This window comes from Dipodomys merriami, unplaced genomic scaffold (assembly GCF_024711535.1).
Source record: "Dipodomys merriami isolate MVZ:Mamm:240054 unplaced genomic scaffold, mDipMer1.0.p SCAF_3, whole genome shotgun sequence".
In the NCBI taxonomy this organism is placed as follows: domain Eukaryota; kingdom Metazoa; phylum Chordata; class Mammalia; order Rodentia; family Heteromyidae; genus Dipodomys; species Dipodomys merriami.
In genome coordinates this window covers 31,496,685-31,517,494 of record NW_027204492.1, presented here as the reverse complement: position 1 = coordinate 31,517,494, position 20,810 = coordinate 31,496,685, and the positions used below count along the sequence as shown (strand labels likewise).

At 39.8% G+C, this 20,810-nt stretch overlaps 1 protein-coding gene across 14 annotated transcripts in view; it reads left to right on the top strand.

Moving 5' to 3' along the window:
• Positions 1–20,810, top strand: part of Pls3 (plastin 3) — a 92,251-nt gene that overhangs the window by 54,794 nt on the left and 16,647 nt on the right. For all 14 annotated transcript variants that reach the window (XM_070039876.1, XM_070039872.1, XM_070039866.1 and 11 more), the window contains 5 exons: positions 6,475–6,638; positions 13,229–13,358; positions 14,530–14,662; positions 17,730–17,811; positions 18,609–18,774. In XM_070039876.1, coding sequence (XP_069895977.1) covers positions 6,475–6,638; positions 13,229–13,358; positions 14,530–14,662; positions 17,730–17,811; positions 18,609–18,774 — 675 coding nt within the window. The remainder of the gene's footprint in view (positions 1–6,474; positions 6,639–13,228; positions 13,359–14,529; positions 14,663–17,729; positions 17,812–18,608; positions 18,775–20,810) is intronic.

The window sequence follows — 20,810 nt, the reverse complement described above, 5'->3', positions numbered from 1 at the left end:
CAGTAGATGAATGGATCAAGAAACTGTGGTGCGCGTGCGTGCGCACGCGCGCACACACACACACACACACACACACACGTGTGTGTGTGTATATATATATATATATAGTGGAATTCTATGCCTCCATCAGAAAGAATGACATTGCCCCATTTGTTAGGAAATGGAAAGACTTGGAAAAATTATATTGAGTGAAGTAAGCCAGGCTCAAAGAAACATAGGTCCCATGGTTTCCCTTATTTGCAGTAACTAGTATATGTCTGGGACAAGCAGAGGAGGTCTAAAGCTATGTACATATGACCATATAAGAGGATGTTAAGCGAAATGAACCCCAAGATAGGGACACAACTATCTATTTTCTTTCTTGCCATTGTTTCTAATGTATTTATAATGTACCATGTGATTTTTTTTTGTTGCTTTGTATGTTCCTCCCCCACGGTATAACCCCTGTTTTCACTGTATTTGATGTCGGTGTCCTGCATCTTGTAAATACCCTTCTCTAATTTGGGGAGTAGAAGGGAAAAAACAAAATGTTTAAATAAGGATATAGGTTGACCCATTGTAACAATGAGATGTACAAAACACTATGTTGAAAACACACGTTACAACTTTGGCAGGGGGAGGAGGGTAGGGGGTAGTTGTGCAGGTGGGAGGGAAGGGATGGTAGGGGGAAAACAAAGGAGGAGTCGACAATGCTTGATAGGAAATGTACTCATTACCTTGCTCATGTAACTGTAACCTCTCTGTACAACATTTTTACAATTAATAAAAAACGTACAAAAGAAGTCTACAAGAATGCATCTCCAATTAACAAAATGCCAGGACTGCTAGAGGTATGATTCAAGTGGTAAAACACTATCTCTGAGCAAGCAAGGTGAGTAAGAGTGAGAGACCCTGAGTTCACACTCCGGTAACATGTGCACATACATACATGCCTTACAGTTCTGAGGTTCTAGTTAATAGTGGCATTGATAACATGGCTGTCTTCTAACATACCATTATACTACCTCATTTTCTAGCCTTCCAAAACACAGGAGATCCCGGATGCTGCTGAAGGCTGTATTAATATCTTTTCTCTTTTAAAAAAATAAACCAAGTATTGAAAGTAAAATTAGCATGAAACGCTTTAAAAATAATTGCATGCTATTTTATCTTTCAAGTATTTTACCAGCTAGGAGATTTAGTAAAAAGAATTGCTAACTGCTGCCATTTTTAGGGCCCCTCTGTCTTCTTATTGAAATGGAAATCATTTTCTTGAAAATATATGATTTGGGAGCTGTGATAAAAGCATCCTACAATTTACTACATTAAAATGCCTTTGATAAGCTGCAATAAACTTGGCATGTGCTGAGTGGGAAGAGAACAGGGGTAGGTAGAACTTCTGAAAGATGACCTGTGTTGTTATCATGTGAAGAAAGGGAAAGGAAAGAGCTCCCAAATGACTCAAAGTTTTTACAAGGATTTGGAAGCCAAGGTTTTCAAGTAAGAGCCAGGGGCTCTGTCTGGTAGGTTTCTATGTCTTTGGCATGCACCTCAACAGTAGGGAGGGTGTGGGTCTTGGAGAGTAGACTCCTTGTTTTTGAGAAGGGTCTTGTTGTTAGGTTGCCCAGGTTGGCCTCAAACTCCAGGAATCATATGATCCTCCTGCTTCAGCCTCCTGAGTAGCTGGGACTATAGACATGCACCACACACAGGCTACATGAGTGTGGTGTGTTCGCGTTCATGCATGTACGTGTGCTGGACCAGAGCTTGAACTCAGAACATAGGTGCTGTCCCTGAGCTCTTTGTGCTCAAGGCTAAGGCTCTACCACTTTGAGTCATAGCGTGTCTTCTAGTTTTCTGGTGGTTAGTTGGAGTCTTTTCAGCCCAAGCTTGCTTTGATCCTTGATCCTTAGATATTAGCTTCCTGAGTAGCTAGGATTACAAGGATGATCCTCCAGAGCCTAGCTAACAGGGGATTTCTTAATAAAGCCATGGCAGGTGTCTGCATTTGGAAACACCTGATTTGACCACCTCTTCTGCCCCTTTTGTTGTACCCTTTCTTCTGGGTGTGTGTCCAGTTAGAAAACTAAATTACAGAGCTACAGGCTGCTGGGTGGGGACAGGATTAGAACCAAGAGAATGAGACTGAGAGTTAGTTAAGGATATTCCTGTCAGGTTTTGGTTTCCTGAGGAATTGCCTTCTGGCTTTTTTTTAAAAGGCTATGTGTATATTTTGCCATTTAGTTAGAGCAGTTTTTCCTCTGGTTAATACTTGAGAATCCATGTATTGTACATGCAGAATTTTTCCTTGTTGCTTGTATACGCTAGGCACTGGGCTATATATTAAGGTGGGACATAAAAAATTAAAATAACCTTCATGAAGAGATGTGCAACTTAAGAAAGATGGTCACATGATAACAAATTCCTATTCCTCCCAACTCCTTTCTCATGTTCCTGTCCCTTACTAAAAGCATCTGTTATTACCACCCTTGCTTTGAAATGGAGTTTCCACATGTGGTTATTTTATGTTAGTTATATTTTAGGGTGGCTACTTCCTGGCTGCTTTTAATCACATCAGTGAGCTTTTTTCTAATTAAGGCTCAAGACAGTTTTTGCATTGGGTTCAGGCAAACAGTTCTCCCTGCAACTCAAACCTCTATTTCCACTAATACAAATAAACCACCAGATAAACTCTCAGAGCTTGGGTTGGTCTATTGCAGCTTTGAATTCATTATATTTTTCCATAGTTAAGTTTAAAATATCTTACCTTCCATTTCTATTGTCAAAAGAACAACTATTGATTACCTGTTAAATGGCAGGTCAAATTTGAATAAAAACCAAAGTTTGAGCAATGCTTAGATACTTGCCATTTCAGAAGTCAGAGAAAGGAGAATACATTTTTAAAGTATTTTCTTACCTGAAAAAAGTGAGGTGGCCTATTGAAGTGGCTGAGATCAGGTGGATCACAATTTGATACCAGCTTGGGCAAAATAAAGTTCTTGATACCATATCTCAGCCAAAAGAGTTGAGTGTGGTGGTGCCTGCCTATCTTTCCAACAATGGCAAGAAGCATAAAATAATAAGATTGTGGTCTGAGTGCAGACCCAGGTAAAAAGTGAGATCCTATTACAAAAATAACCAGGGACATGGAAATGTCTCAATAAAATCCTTCCCCATAGAACTAATACATTCTAGAAATAAGCATCAGTATGCAAAACACCTTGAGGCATAGCTCAGTAGTAGATTGCCAGTTGAGCAAACTTGAGACCTGAATTCAAACCCTGATACTAGCAAGGGCTTTAGGGGCCATGACTGTTTTGCTCAGTAATAGAGAAATGAGGCTTGACATTTTATCTACATACAACTTCATCAGCCTTTGGATTAGAGATAGATATAGTTCCATGATAAAGTGTTTGCATAGCACATGGGAGGCATTGGGTTCAATCCTCTGCACAACTGGAAAAAGTGAAGGACTTTACCAGCTTTCAAAGTAGTATGAAATGGGTTTCATATAGGATCTTACCCATTTTAGTGAATGATCGCACTTAGAAAAGAACTCCTTGGATATACTCTGCTCCTGACCTTGTCTCTCACTCTTGGTGGGCTCTGGAGCACACCACATTTGCTTCATTTGCAACTTCCCCTACTTTAACTCCTTTCCTCAACATAGCCACCTTACTCATGTAACTCTGGATTCAACAAAAATCAGCAGGGCCTGGGAAGGTGGCTCAGTGGTAGAGCACTTGCCTTGCATGCCTGAGGCCCTGGGTTCTTATTCCTCAGCCCACATAAGCAACAAGAAAAAAGCCGGAAGTAGCGCTGTGGCACAAGTGGTAGAGCGCTAGCTTTGAGCTGAAGAGCTGAGGGACAGCGCCCAGGCACAGAGTTCTGGCCCCATGACCGGACCCCCCCCCAAACAAAACAAAACAAAACAAAAAACCCCCAAAATCAGCAAAGTTGCCTTTCCTCACCTTTCTGTCTAAATGCCTTCCTTCACACCACACACTGTTACTAGAAGTTACTCAACTTGAGCACTGTTTACATTTTGACCCACATGATTCTATGTTGCGCATTGAGGATGGGGGTCACATGCATAGTATAATATCGTCATCCCTGGTCTCTGCCTATTGGATACCAGGAACATCTTTTCCTTGCCCAGCTGTGGCAATAAAAAATTTTCCAGCCAGGTGTGTGATGGCAGATAATCCCAGAGGTAAGGAGGATCACAATTTGAAACCAGCCCTGCAAAAAGTTAGTGAGACCCTCTCATCTCAGTAAACAAGCTAGATGTGGTAGTGCACATCCATAATCCTAACTTTACAGGAAATGATCAAGACTAGTCCTGGGTGAAAAGTTTTGACACCATATCCAAAAAAAAAAAAAAACTAAAGAAAAATTAGCTAGGGGCCTGGGTCAAATGTTAGAGCACTTACCTAGCAAGTGAGAGGCCAGGAGTTTAAATAACAATACCACCAGAAAAATTTAAAATATGTCCCATATTGATTACATTGTATTGTATATTATGTATGTAACATTATATTGTAATGACATTCTTTTGTTGTCTGTAGTATTCTTGGCCTCAAGAACAATATATGGTAGAGTTTTTTGTATATGTGTGCCAGTACTGGGGCTTGAACTCAGGGCCTTGTGCTCTTGCTTGGCTTTTTTACTCACACTGCCATTCTACCACTTGATCCACACCTTCAGATCTGGCATTTTTTTTTAACTGTTTAGTTGCAGGTAAGAGGCTCTTGGATTTGTTTGCCTGGGCTGCCTCTGCAGCCTCCTGAGTATCTAGGGTTATAGGCATATGCTATCAACACCTGGCTCAGATTATTTCTTTCTTAATTTTCATATTTCATGTTGCTGGAGAAAGTAAAAATTTACTTACTAAAAATACATCCTGAAGTGGTTATAACTTTGGACATTTACCCTCTTATTCATCCAACAAACTTTCAGTCCATGGATCAGGATTTTATTCTCCATTTTTAACATTCATTTCATCAGCACTTTATACATACTCTTAAAACTGCAGTAGCACAGAAATAAAAAGAATATTTATAGAGTCATGTTGAACATCTGCTTGAGTCAGTACCACATGTATTTCTATGAACTCTTGGAATAGTGTTTGTTTATGTTTACTCAAAGTAAGAAAAGTAGCTGCTGCATTTCAGGTGTGATTTGAAATAGCATCATATTAATTCAGAAAAGTTTTATACTAATGAGAGTAGGAACATGAAGGCATGGTTTCAGTAGAAGTCATTTTATACCATGTTGGTGTTTCATTGGTATAAAATGTAATTTTGTTCTTTTAGTGGTCCTGGGGTTTCAATCCATGTTATTATGCAGGTGATTCCCCACTCAAGCCATACCCCCAGTATGTATAGTTTCCAATGTATAGTTTTATTGAGAGGATCTTCTAGATAGTGCAGTCTGGCCTCAAAACTCTCAGTCCTACTGTGTCTACCTCTGGAGTTTTGGGATTATCGTCATGAACCACCAATGTGCTGATTTTTTTAAAAAGTGGTCTTAGTGTGTTGCTGGAGTTTGAATTGAGTGTTACACTTAATAAGCAGGCATTGTACTACTTCAGTCATGCCCCTAAGCCTTTTTTCTTTAGTTTATTTTTGTGGTATGGTCTGAAAGTTTTGCCCTGAGCAGCCTTAGATAATAATCCTCCTAGGTATGCCTCCAGAGTAGCTGTAATTATAGGCATGTACTACCATGCCCAGCTACTTCTGTATTTTGATAATAGTGTTATTAACCAACCATGCTTGCTTAAAATTGGCAGTAGTATTTTTTGTTGGTTCTGGGGCTTGAACTCAGGGCCTGAGTGTTGTCTCTGAGTCTCTTCATGCTCAAGGCTAATGTTCTACCACTTGAGCCACAACACTTCAAGTTTTTTTCTGAGTAGTTAATTAGAGATAAGAGTCTTAGGGACTTTACTTCCTGGGCTGGCTTTGAACCATGATCCTCAGATCTCAGCTTCCTGAGTAGCTAGGATTATAGGCATGAGCCACTGGTGCCTGGCTGATACTGTTTTTAGGCAAAGCTTCTTACCCACTGTTTAAAATACTGGATAGCCTTGTGCAAGTGGCTCACACAGGTAATCCTAGTTACTAAGGAGGCTGAGATCAGAGGATCATAGTTTGAAGCCAGCCCAGGCAGGAAAGTCTGGGACACTCTTACCTTGAATTCAGAAGTGAAGGCAGTGGCTCAAGTGGTAGAGCGCCAACCTTGAGCAAAAACGAGCTCAGCGACAGATCCAGGGCTCTGAGTACAAACCCCAGGACTGGCCCCCCAAAAAAGCACTAGGATAGATCATGAAAAACCTTGCACTTTAAATTAAAATGTACATTTTCCTTTCAAACACTCTTAGGTTCCAAATAATTAGAAAATATTCCAATTAGGTGAGCTTATGAAATAAACCAAAAATAATGGAAAATGCTATGAATTAATGTCTCCTAACCTTTTTTGCCCTTTTTCCCCCTAAAGATCTCAACAGCAATGGATATATTTGTGACTATGAACTTCATGAACTTTTCAAGGAAGCGAACATGCCATTGCCAGGCTATAAAGTGAGAGAAATTATTCAGAAACTCATGCTGGATAGTGACAGGAATAAAGATGGAAAGATAAGCTTTGATGAGTTCGTTTATGTAAGTATATGAAAATCTACAATTCATAGAAATCACCATTGTTCCTTTGTCTTGTGGGATCTTATAGTATAAATACCATTATGTTAACTCATGAAAACATGTCACTTTTGCAATCTGCTAACTAGTTACCTTCCTTTTCATTGTGCCCACTCTGTTCAGTTAGTTCTTTTATAAGAGAACACTGTAAGAAAGAAAGCTCCCTATGAAAGGTGACCATCTCCTAACAGGATGTCATTATAGGCGTCTTTCAAAGTGCTAAATGACAGCCTTGAAATGATCTTTTTCTCTCATGGTGAGTAGTATGCCCCACAATTTTAATGATATACCCCAACTCAGTCTTAGGAGCTTCCTGAGCTAAACTTGCTGATTAAATAGACATTTTCTTCTCCTGTGGTAATGGTGTTTAACTATACCATTTTCTCTAGGGTGATCATTTTGATAATGAAAACTTAGAAGCATATCTTTTTAGTCCATTGGGAAAGACATTTCAATGTTTTGTTTGGGAGCATCTGGTGTGGTAGGCACACGGTTCTTTACTAAAGCCTAACTTTTACTTCCTGACAGTTGGGGGGTTGAGATTTTTCTAAGACACCAGTCACTTTCAATGTATATTTATTGACACAATATTGACATATTTAAAAAGAGCTTTTGGTTCTTCTCTCAGTTAAGAATATACCATAAGATTTATTGGTTTGGATTTTTCTGAGACAAGATCTTGTTATGCGGCCCAGCTGACCTTGCTCAGAATCCTGCTTCAGCCTCCTAAGTGCTAGGATTATAGACAGGCAATCACCACTCCTAGCTCCTGTTAAAATTTTATGGATTACTTTTTATTATTAAGGTCATTTTAAGACTAGATTTGGTTAGATATTCTTTTCGATAAATTACAAACTAGTGACTAGTGCCCAATATTTGTCTTAAACTTTCCAGCATTCCTGTCTGTCCTTTCCATACTTTATTTTTTTCTAAAATTCTCATGTTCTCTCTGATTAGAATTACCTCCTTAAGAACACTGCAGGTCTGGAAGCATAATGACAAAATAATGATGTCTAACTCAGCTGTCAGTATTGCAGGGGTAGGGGAGGGTGTTAACTTTTTACAGTGCAGACTTGGCTCATAATTATAATGATATAGTTCTTGCCATTTTTCTTTAGAAATACTGATTTCCTCCAACCATTTTTTTGTCTCCAGTTTGGGCCAAAGCCTTTTGCTTTGAATTCTGTGTTCAATAGTAAGTCACAATTTGAGCGCTTGCATGTTCTCTGTTGCATAACTCATTCCCCTTGTAACCGCATGTTGAGTTGTGAGTTGAAAGCAGCTCAGAGCAGTTAACTGTGATACAACTTGCACCTAGAAAGGACAGGCCTCAACCATTAAGATTTGTGGTAGACAAAATTATGGCAATGTCTGCAAGAACAATGACCTTAGGAAGATTTTTAATTGCGTGTATTTTTGAAAGATGACCACTTCCATGCAGCTTTCAGTGGCTTTTTAAGTGAAGAGGTGGGATAACCTTTGTATATTCTTCAAAAGTAAAGAAAAGGGAGCCAGGCGCCAATGGAGACTCTTCCTCTAATTAACCAGTAAAAAGCCTGGCAGGAGTTGTGGCTCAAGTGTAAAAGCACCAGCAGGTGAGCAAGAAAGCTGACTGAGGGCATGAGATCCTGGATAAAAACCCCAGTACTGGCACAAAAAATAAAGAAGATGCATAATAATTTTGACAACAACAGAGAAATTTTAAAACCAAGTACTGAAAACATTTTAGGTTAAAATAATGTTTTAGACCTAGAAAAAGCCAATATGGTTACACTTATTTTTCAAATGAAAACAAACAATGTGGATTTCTGTGAAAGGAAATGACTATACCAACACTACCTGGAAACAAGTGGCAACTACAAATAAAATCAATTTGTATTAATTTTGTGGAAGTATACACAGAGGGCAGAAAAGATTCCAAAAGTTATTGTAAATATGTGCTTTTGTTCTAAGCATTTGAAAATGAAATTACTTGATTTTTTAATAGTGGTACTGGAATTTTATGAACTTGGGCTCCTGCTTACTAGACTGGTGTTGTACTGATTGAGCCATGCATCCAAACCTTTTTTTCTTAATTTGGCTCCTTTTTTGCTTTCTTCCCAGCTGGCTTGGACCATGAGCCTCCTATTTATGCTTCCCACTGTTGCTGAGATGACAGCCATGTGCCATTATGACAAGTTTTTTCTGTTGAGATGGATCTTGCAAGCTTTTTGCTTGGGCTAGCCTTGAACTTTGAACCTCTTAAGCTAGGTGTGAGTCAACTGTGCCTGGCTTGGATGTTTATATTTATGAAATAATGAGATTTTGTAAAAAGCTAATATGGCAATAAATTCCTTGAACAGTGGATCACCATGCTAAGCTCTCATTTTCACAATGAGAATCTTGTTCTTATATAATGACAATAAGTTGTTGATTTTCTTAAGGAATATTTGTAACATTTCTAACTTCATAAGATTAAATAATATGGCAAAGTTCTTAACACAATGTCAGGTATATAGTAAAAGCTACATAGATGTTAGTGTCAAGGAGACTATCTTCATTTTATTTATTCATTTGAAACAGTGTCTTGCCAAGTTGCTTGCATTGGTGGGAACTCTTGGACCCCCAAGGGATTCTCCTGCCTCAGCCTCTGTAGTGGCTGGGACTACAGGCACACCATAATACCTGACTACTATTTTTTAAGCAGTATTCTTTTACAAGTTCAGCATTATGAGAATTTCCAGAGAAAGGAGAAATTCAAACCTATTACTTTGGAAATAAATAAGCTCCATATAGTAGAAGCCAGTCAATTTTTTTGTAATTGTTTCTGAAATCTTTCCTTCATAAGTCATATGCCTCTGGGTTGTTTGGGTTTGGCCACTAGGCCTATATCAGGGTCATTTTGGGGATGGGAAGAAGTTAGCTTCTTGCTGAGGATCTTTGAGAGAAAGGTGATAGCACTTATGGAAGAACCAAATACATTCCCTAAAGGGGACTGAAGGAGAGTGGACATTGCTGTGTGGGCAGGGAGTTCTTCACAGATGATGAAACTAGTCCTTCCTCATGGAGGAACAATGGTTCCAAACAGTGAGCTCATCTGGATCCCTGCACAGCTTTGAAAAGCTTCATTGAGAAGACTAAAGCACAGTGTTCAGCCTTGTGCTCTGCCTTCTAATATTCTCGCGAAGTTAAAGCTGATACTCCAATAGCTTTATCATCCTTTCCAGCAGTTGCTTTACCAAAGTGGAAAGGAAAAAGCAAATTCTCAATCAATCTGCATATATGAATTTTTTATTGTCTTACATTAAAAGTTATAATCCAAAGAACAAGAAAGTACACAATCATTTGGGATTAGCTGAAAGAATGTATTTTGAAGTATTTAGAAAGTAGGGGCTAGGAGTAGAGCTTAGCAGTAGAGCATGTGCTTATTAACTTGAACTGTACAAGATCCTGGGTTTCAGTCTCTAGCACCACAGAAATAAAAGGAAAGGAAAGGGAGGAAGCGAGGGAGTTGGAAAGAAGGCATTATGAGCTTTTTTGTTTTTTTAAAAATTATTATAAGAGTGATGTACAGAGAGGTTACAGTTACATAAGTCAGGTAATAAGACAATGTCACCACTTCCCTCACTCTCTCCCAGTTTTTCCCTCCAGTCCCCTCCCACAAGTTGTATATTTTCATTTTCAACAGTGTCTAGTGAGGACCACTGCTGCATTTGTTCACCCTTTGTTCCTCCAGTCATACAATCTTCTTTTTAAAAAATTTAGATTCTTGCATTTCATTCCCAAACATCAGAAGTTGTACTAGACCATAGAAGTCATTTCATTACAATACAATACAACTTCTTTTTTTCCTCCTTTTTCTTTTCATTTTAATCATCACATTTTCCTATGGCACATGCAAATCAGGATTTATCTGTGGGCTGAAATTGTGCTCATTGAAACAGGCTAATTTCTAGCCAGAAATAATGCTTACTACGAAAGCACTAATACAGAGAAAACCAGCCTGGTACATCGCTGTGAGGCAGTACCATGTTGTGCCCATTGTACTGTCATGTGGTATGGCAGGAATGAGGAAATGCCACTTCTCAGAAGTTTTTTTAATTGTGAAAATACCGTACAGAGGGATTACAATTACATGGGCAAGGTAATGAGTACATTTCTTATCAAGCATTGTTGCCTCCTCCTTTGTTTCCCCTTCCCATCCCTTCCTTCCCCCCCACCAAAGTTGTAAAGTTTGTTTTTCGACATAACGACTTGTGCATCTCATTGTTGCAATGGGTCCACCTGTATCCCTATTTAAATGATTTGTTTTTCCCCTTCCCCTCCACAAATTATACCAACATCAAATACAATGAAAGCAGGGGTTATACCATGGGGGAGGGACATACAAGGCAACATAGAAATCATCTTATAAATATGTTAGAAACAATTGCAAGAAAGAAAAAAACCATTTGAGTCCTTATCTTGGGGTTCATTTCACCTAACATCAACTTATCTGACCTTTTCTGCTTGTTTCAGACATACTAGTTATTGCAAATAACGGAAACCATGGGACCTATGTTTCTTTGGGCCTGGCTTACTTCACTTAATATAATTTTTTCCAAATCTTTCCATTTCCTAACAAATGTCATTCTTTCTGATGGAAGCATAGAACCACCTGTCAGATTTTTTTGTGGGGGGGTCTGGTTGTGGGGCCTGAACTCTGGGCCTGGGCACTTTCCCTCAGCTCTTCAGCTCAAGGCTAGCGCTCTACCACTTGAGTCACAGTGCCACTTCCGGCTTTTTTCCTTTTGCTTATGTGGTGCTGAGGAATCGAACCCAGGGCCTCATGCATGCAAGGCAAGCGCTCTACCACTGAGCCACCTTTCCAGCCCCAACCTGTCAGATTTTAACTTACTCCACAATGTTTAACTAAATGACACAGAATTGGAATGAAGTACTTGTCTCCTTACTGAGCCAGGTGCCTTGTTATCAAAAAGGGAAGCTATGGATCAAAACACATTCTAATTCAGGCTTTGCCACATTCCAGGGAGTGACTCAATTCAATTAGTTTGGCTTGAATAATAGAAAAATTACCTGGAGTGTCCAATTCAGATGAGAGTCGGTGCTATGGAGAAGAAAGTGGGTTTATCATTTGCACACACTATCTAGAAAAGTTAATGTGTCTGTGCATCTTCTGTATTGTAGATATAGACACCAAAAACACTACCTGTAAAATTACTGGCATACCACAGACTTGCAGATATAGAAAGTGGGAAAACTTGAATCAGTTGTTTCTAGACGCAGGCAAGTCAGGTTTCAGGAAAGGTAAGGGGACAAGAAAGGTAAGGGTATGAGATGATGCAGGCAGCAACCTTGGTACAGATTACAAAATGTCAGTTGTTCTGATGGACTAGTTACAAAATCGTTCTCTCCTTGAAACTTGGCAGTCTTCAGCAAGGTTTTAGTATCTCATGGGCTGGATTTTCCCAGCATGAACTGCTATATATTATGATCTTATTCTAGGCATAGGCTACAATCATGCTGAGATGAGAATATATGTATTCATTGACAGCATGAAAGACCTTTGAGTTAATTTACAATTCTGTAGCAAACTTTCCATTACAGTGTGTTTCTTTTGATAGGGTCACTTAAATGAGGGTTCTAAACAGCATTTAAAGGAAGTTCTTTGAAGTTTATGCACATTGCTTCTATGCGACTGGAGGCAGTGCTGTACCTTGGTAGATCAGGGACAAGTATGGGGAGGGGAGTTTGGGGAGTATATAGAGATGGCATTAGAATGCCCACCCAGTCAATTTAGTGAACCAGGATGTGAAATTTGCACTGTTTCAACCTGTTTTATACAATTAGAGTATACACATTAACTTGTTAGCCACTTTCCTTATTGTGAAGATAAGCTAGGTTTGGGGTTATAACTCAGTGGTGGAGTTACCTACCTGAACGTTCAAGACCCTAGGGTCTATCCTCAGAAACAAATGAGACAGACAGAGACAAAGCAAAGGAGAAGTGAGAGTGGAAGGGAGAGAGGAAAGGAGAGGAGCAGATTTTTCAAATTCTGACTCCCTTGCAACTTTTGATTAAATGGATTCTTACTTGAGCTACCATTATGCTGCACTTTTTAAAAGTGCATTTTAAGTGTTTTTAAGTAACATTCTTTACATTGAGAATTGGGGTTAGGAAGTGGCGTTGTGGCTCAAGTGGTACAGCGCTAGCCTTGAGCTGAAGAGCTCAGGGGCAGTGCCCAAGCCCAGAGTTCAAGCCCCACAACTGACCAAAAAAAAAAAAAAAAGGAAATTAACAGGTTGACCTGTGCTTTTCAGCCACCCTACTTTTGAGCTTACAAGGGATTCAATGCATGTAGCACTTCATGTTTTTGAAAAGTGTGTGCAATTGACTTGAAGCTTCATCTGGAGTAGCACCATGATAGATTTGTTTAGCATTGCAAAAACTCAAGCCCAATTTTCCTTTTAACACTCATCACCTGGGGAAAAAAATAACCATCAAGATCTAAAATAAGACAAGTGTGCTTATTGTTGTGCCTGAATTGTCAATCAACAAAATTCTTTTCTTACTAGATTTTCCAAGAGGTAAAAAGCAGTGATATTGCTAAAACCTTCCGCAAGGCAATCAACAGGAAGGAGGGGATCTGTGCTCTGGGGGGGACTTCAGAGCTCTCCAGTGAAGGGACTCAGCATTCTTATTCAGGTAATGGGCTCCAGATGATGTAGATGGGAGTAGGGTGGCTACTGTAAGGTCATTGGGGGGAGGGGGTTCTGATTAAGAATCCCACCAAGCCAGGCGCCAGTGGCTCAGGAGGCTGAGATCTGAAGACTGTAGTTTGAAGTCAGCCCAGATGAATAAGTGTGAGAGAATCTCATCTCTAATTTACCAGCAAAAAGCCAGAAGTGGAGCTATTACTCAGTGGTGGAGTATCCATCTTGAGTGAAAAAGCCAAGCTAGAGTATAAGGCCCTGAGTTGAAGCTTCAAGACCAGCACAAAAACAAAACAAAAGAATCCCAGCCAGGTGCCAATGGCTCCCACCTGTAATCTCTACTTAGGAAGCTGAGATCTGAGTATTGCCAGTTCAGGAAGAAAAGTCAGCAAGTGAGACTCTTATCTGCAATTAACCACAAGAAGCAATAAGTGGAGTTATGGCTCAAGTGTTAAAGTGCTAGTGTGTCCCTTGAGCACAAAAGCTCAGGGACAGCACGGGGCCCCACAGCAGGCAAAAAATAAATAAACAAAAAGAATACCATTGATGTCCTTGGTTAGATGCACTTGAGTTTAGGTGTAATACCATAAAGTTATGACAAGGGTTTTTTATATGACAGGTTGTTATTGTATGATTTTTTTAGCTTATAAGAGACACAGTTCATGTCATGATAGATTTTATTACAGAAGAGTTTTGCAGTGCTATAAATGTAATTTTTTTTGTACCGGTACTTGGGCTTGATCTCAGAGTGTGGGCACTGTCCATGAGCTTTTTTGCTCAGGGTTAGCACTTTACCATTTGAGACAGAGCTCCACTTCTTGCTTTTTAAAATACTTTATAAGAGTCTCATGGATTTTCCTGCTCATGGCAGCTTCAAACCATAATCCTCAGATCTCAGCCTCCTGAGTAACTAGGATACCAGGCATGAGCTACCAGCACCTGGCTTATACATACAATTTTTAAAAGACTTTATAAGTAACTTCTCTGAGGATTAGTTCACTTACTTTATTGTTTTTGTTCATTTTGGGTTATATCCAAGTATCTGGTGTCCAAAGATGATAACCACGTGTTTGTTCAATACTGCTATTACAACTATTTTAGGTTTTGGGAGGGGGGTCAAAAGATTAATATAGAGTATGAACTGTTTTCATTCATGATTTTAGAGGAAGAAAAATATGCTTTTGTTAACTGGATAAACAAGGCCTTGGAAAATGATCCAGATTGCAGACATGTTATACCTATGAACCCAAATACTGATGACCTGTTCAAAGCTGTTGGTGATGGAATTGTGCTTTGGTAAGATGCTAACTTGTTTTATCTACAGATTTCCAAAAATTTCCTTCCATAAACTTGCTCACTTTATTTCTAAATGATTGGCAACTGCATCTCAGGAAAGAAACACAGGAGAATTACCTCACTTCAGTCCCTTTTGTTTCATCTCTTAAGTCTTTCTCTATAAGGAAAACTGTCAGAGACTGGGATATTCTCTATAGGACAAACACTCAGCACCCATTTCTTCTCATCACTAGCAAGCAGTACATTACTACTTCGTTCATTTAAGTATGTCAGTGTCTATTCTGAAACGCAATAGCTTCCAAAGGGAAAAAAAGGGCTACCTTCGGTTCACTCTCTCCAGTGACCTATTTTTAAAAAGTTCCTGTCACTGTGACTCCTCCATAGCCGGCAGGGTCTTGGCAGAAGTGATGGGAAAACCTCAGTGCTCTCTGCTGCTTCTTTTCTTTTCAGAGGCAGTGTAGCCCAGTGGTTAAGAGCATGCTCCATGACTGATAGACCCAGGTTCAAATTCAGGCTCATACACTCAGAAGCCATGCAGCTGTGGACTAGGATAGTGAACTCCACATGTGTTTAGGTTCCTTTCTGTCATGAGCATTCCTAATCCAAAAATCTGAAAGCCAAAATGCTACAAAATCTGAAACATTTTAAGCTCTGACATTTGTAAGGTAAATTATCAGAGAAGACACATTTTGGGAGAATGAATCTTGGATCTTTATTACATAGCAGTCTGCAGGCAGTCTGTTGTAATAAAGCCTGCAGCCCGCTAATACACAACACAACTAGGACACAGGCCAAGGAGAAAGAAAAGAACAAAAACAATACCAACAAACTAATTCAGCTCTGATGGAGAGCTGAATTGGGACTCCATGATGACTGGCGAGCCAGGGGACAGGACACAGGACACAAAAACAGAGACACATGTAAGGGTGCCTATGCTTGTCAGAGTCTAAATAGTGTCGCAGCACAGGACAGGGTCACAGAACACTCCCAGTCCCAGGCACTGGACTGACAGGTTCAGTAACCTATCAGCCAAGTGCCTGTCCCTATCTCCAGGGATCTGGGCATATGCATCACCTGGGAGGCATCACCCTCCCCTAGCATGAAGAAGAGATGCTAGACCCTACCATTCACCATGCGGTCAATATGGTGCTGGCCAGACCTGACCTTCCTACTTCAATGATACTGCAAGTGGACTACTCCACACCTAACTTTATGTGGCAAGTCACTGTCAAAATGCAGGTGCACTAAAAATAATGTATAATATTACTATCTGGGCCAGGGGTAGCTCCATGATAGAGATTCAGCTTGCCTGGCATGTCTGAGTCCCTGGCTTTCATCCCTAGCACCATAAAAAACAAATCAAAATTACCCTTTGGTTATGTGTGCAAGGTATATATGACACAAATGAAATTTGTTTGACATCCTCATAATAACCTCATTATGTGTATGCAAATATTTTAAAATCAGCAACACTAGTTCCAAGTATGCAATATTTACCTTCCACACCCCCCATGTGATAAAATTTAGGCTAAGATTCATAACATTTTAATTGTTTATAGTACCATCTGTAAGAAATTTTATGGTGAATAGGGAAAACCATGCATCTTTCCATATACTATGTATGTACATAGAACATACCATGAACCATGAATGTTTGGGGTCCCGAGGTTCAATTCTCCCCACCGAATAAATTTTTAAAAATATATAAATAGTATCAAATATGATTTTTTTTCTAGCCAGATGCTGTGGCTCATACCTGTAATCATGGCTACTCAGGAGGCTGAGATCTAAGGATTGCGGTTTGAAGCCAGCCCAGGCAGGAAAGTCCTTGAGACTCTTATCTCCAATTAATCACCAGAAAACCTGAATTGGAGGTGTGCCTTTAGAGCACTATCCTTGAGCAAAAATTGCCCAGAGATAGCACCCTGGCCCTGCCCCATGACCAACAAAAGAAAATATTTTCTTTCTAGTAAGTGACAGACTGTAGCCTAACTAATCTTTCTTTATCTCTCCACTGTATTACCAGTACCAAATGGAGTGTCTAGCTTCTTGAGACACTCAGAAAGCATGTGGTGAAGGGGGCTAAGAGTGTAACTCAGCAGTACAATGCTGGATTCCAGCTCAAGCACCATGAAAAAGCAGAAGTAAGACTTGAGTGAATGAAACAATCCCTGGCTTGGATGGGGGTATAGCTCAGTGATAGAAGATGGGGTGGACCTCATGTGTGAGTCTGTTTCTTCCTGTAGCATCAAAAAAGTCTTCTCAACAAATAATGTATTACTGTTTTTTGGATAGAGGGTAAAATTTAAATATAAATTAAATCATGTAGAAGAGTTTCAATGTATATCTGGTTATCGTAATTGTTCACTGATCCTTTTCAATATGCAGATTATTCATTTTCAGAATGTAAACAATACAGGGCTAGTAGTATGGCTCAAGTGGCTGAGTGCATGTATAATAATTCGGAAACCCTGAGTTCAAACCCCAGTATCTCAAAAAAAATGTAATCATGAGAAAATATGCCCCTACACTCTATTCAGAGTCTCAACTACTATAAACATTTTGGTCATATTTTTGGTGTTGGTTTTGGTGCTGGAGATCAAACCCAAGGCCTTTTGTATACTATGTAAGCACTTTGCCACCAAGCTATACCTTCAGCTCTTTGGTTGTTTTTTTTTTAAGCATTTTATGAGTATAGTTTTTTCTTTTAGTTTGTTTTTGTTTTTTATGTCGGTCGTGGGGCTTGAACTCTGAGCCTGGGCACTGTCCTCAGCTCTTCAGCTCAAGGCAAGGGCTCTACTGCTTGAGCCATAGTGCCACTTCCGGTTTTCTGGTAGTTAGTTGGAGATAAGAATCTCATGGACTTTCTTGCCTGGGCTGGCTTTGAACTGCAATCCTCAGCTTTCTGCCTCCTGAGTAGCTAGGATTATAGGCGTGAACCACCAGTGCTAGGCTTCTATGTAGTTTTTATTGTGATCAATCAACATGGCTTCTTGTTTAGATCACATGAAAGACATGTTTTATAGACTCTTTAAGAGTAATTAACTTTTTTTCATTTGTGTTGCAGCAAAATGATCAACCTTTCAGTTCCTGATACAATTGATGAACGTGCAATCAACAAGAAGAAACTTACACCCTTCATCATTCAGGTACACCCTGTTCTCCACTCTTGCCATGGAACTGGTATAAAACCAGGAAAGCTTGTTCTACACACTGCATATTCTGTACTCACCACATAGTATCTCATTTAATCCTCAGAGCTGAAACTCAGAAAAGTCTGAAAGTTTGCCAGAGGTTAATAAAGAACTGTGGTGCAAATCTCTGCTTCATTTCAAAGCCCTATGGTCTTCTTGTGGTAGAATATTTCCAGCTGGGTACCACCATCTCATTCCTGTTATAATCCTAGCTACTCAAGAGGCTGAGATCTGAGGATTGCAGTCCTAAACCAGACTGGGCAGGAAAATCTGTGGGAGTCTCATTTCCAATTAGCCACTAAAAAGTCAGAAGTAGAGGTTTGGCTCAGGTGGCAGAGCGCCAGTCTTGAGAGGACAGTGCCCAAGCCATAAGCTCAAGGACAATATTTAAACCCTTCATGAGTTGGCCTATTTAAAGGAATGGAGCATTCTTTCTTTTTCCATTGGAAGAATATTAGACTATTAAATGGTAAAATCCCTTCAGCCTCAGGCATCAGATAGAGATCGGTAGCTTCTAGAACTTGACTTGGGTGCATGCCATACTTCTGGGACTCTCATTAAAACATTTTTTTGAAATACGACACTATCCACATGGATATATTTACTGTAGTCACTTGGGCTTTTCCTTTAGTGTCAGCATAATTCAGAAGGGGCCAAATAAAACATCTGAGTATTATTTTCAGTGAAAATTTTCACTGGGAAAAATGGAAAGGTCAAAAAGCAAGTGTAATTGTAATTTGGCTGTCTTGCAGGAAAACTTGAATTTGGCTCTGAACTCTGCATCTGCCATTGGGTGTCACGTTGTGAACATTGGTGCAGAGGATTTACGGGCTGGGAAACCTCATCTGGTGTTGGGTCTGCTTTGGCAGATTATTAAGATCGGTTTGTTTGCAGACATTGAGTTAAGCCGGAATGAAGGTAATGGAACACAGTCATTATTGGGAAAGTGGTTTATTGGGGGTATCTTTTTCTATTCATACAAACTATTATACTTTCACTTAAATTGAGGTGATTAGATGATAACTAGAATTAACAAAAGATAATGCTGTGTAGGTATTCAGGGAAACAGCCTAATTATAACTCTTCTTTTGTAGTAATTTACATTTGTCTGGCACTTTAAATTTTATCTACAACAAAGGTACGAAAATAATGTTCCCAAGTCCCCAAAGGTAACAGCCTTTTCTGTAGGGTCCACACAGCCTCTACTGCATGATGCCCCTGAGCTCCATGGTAGGCTATGTCCTGTTATTTATAATGCCTTTTATAGTCTATCATAGATTTAGACTGCTTTCACAGTCTTGCCATCTATCTTAGTGTTCCTATATTTCCTGAGCCAGAAAAAAAAATCCTCCATCCTTTTAACAGCATAGACTTCTAGATCTCATTACTTACAGAGTGCATGCTTATATGCAATCCAATGCCTGTCAGGTACTAGGCAGTTCTCTAAAATTTTAAATGTTTATTATTGCTCCAGATATTCATATTTTATTTCAGAATTTCCAGCATCACTCCCATCATAATAGTTCTTAATTACTTTGGGATTCTCCATATTTTTCAAGGTCTCATAATGTCTGCCAAATCCTATGTTGGACATTTACATATCATAGGACTGGCTTTTGCACATTTTCAATCTACTCAGAAAGTCCTACTTATCTTGTGTGGTGCAGGGGATAGAACCCAGAGCCTTGTGCATACTAGGCAAGTGCTCTACCACTGAGTTATATACACCCCTAGCCCTAAAGGTTTTGCTTGGTTTCTGTTTTGTGGTGGGAGGATCTGACTGTTACCCAGTTTGATCTTTAACTCTTGGACTCACATACCAGCACCAACCAATAAGGTGGGAACAGAGAAGTACTATAAGATTCCAGCAATGACTCACTACTCTGCCAGACTTGGTGGATTCCAATATATTAAAGGATCTAGAAAGAAGGAGCTTCTCTGTAGGGAGCCAGGGTAAACGCCATTACAAGATGGCGCCCACTCCCTTGCAGCTTTGAGGTAACCACTCCATTTCAGGCGGTGCTTGGCAGGACGGTGGGTCCTGGGCTTTGCGCATGCGCGAGCCACGTAGAGTCCCCAGCCAATCCCATGGCACCTGGTGACGGTGAAAGGCAGACGACCAATGATAGAAAGACCCGTGTTCCTATTCCCTATATAAGCGGCCATGTTTCGGGTGCACGCTCTCTCGTGCTCAAGCTCTCCCATCAACTAAAAGGCTCTCCAATAAAGCGTGATCTGAGAAGACTCCTGGTGTGGTGTTCGTTCTTCCTCGCTGGTCGAGAAGGTGCGCGCCGCACTTCTCTAATAGTTTGTCCTTTTTTCTTATTATTATTTTTAGTACTGCGCTTATTTTATTTCTGAATTTTTTAATGTTTACTTTTATTTACTTTTTTTCTTTTATTTTGTAATCAAACTTCTGAGCTCAAGTGATCCTTGTCCTCAGCCTCCCAAGTAGCAGGGACTTCACAGACATGTGCCACTGGGCCTGGCACTAAGATCCTACTTTTGAATGACTAAAATTGCACCAGTTAGCCAGGTGCTAGTGGCTCATGCCTATAAGCCTAGCTACTCAGGAAGCTGAGATCTGAGGATTGTGGTTCAAAGCCAGCCTGAGCAAGAGAGTCCTTAAGACTCTATCTCCAATTAATCATCAGAAAATGAGAAGTGGTGCTATAACTCAAAGTGGTAGGGTGCTGGCCTTGAACAAAAGAGCTCTTTTGCTCAAGGCCAGCACCTAGGCTCCAAGCTCAAGGCCCATGACTGACCAAAATAAAACAAAACAAAAATTGCTCCAGTTGCTGACATCATATCAATGTTTTCCTTGCTTAATTGATGGAAACTGCGGAAAGAAAACAAAATTATATTGGTTCATGAAATAAATTAGATATGTAGATGTTGGGTTATTTGATTCTTTCCAGCCTTTGATGGTGGGGGGAAGGGTAACCAGAAGGAGG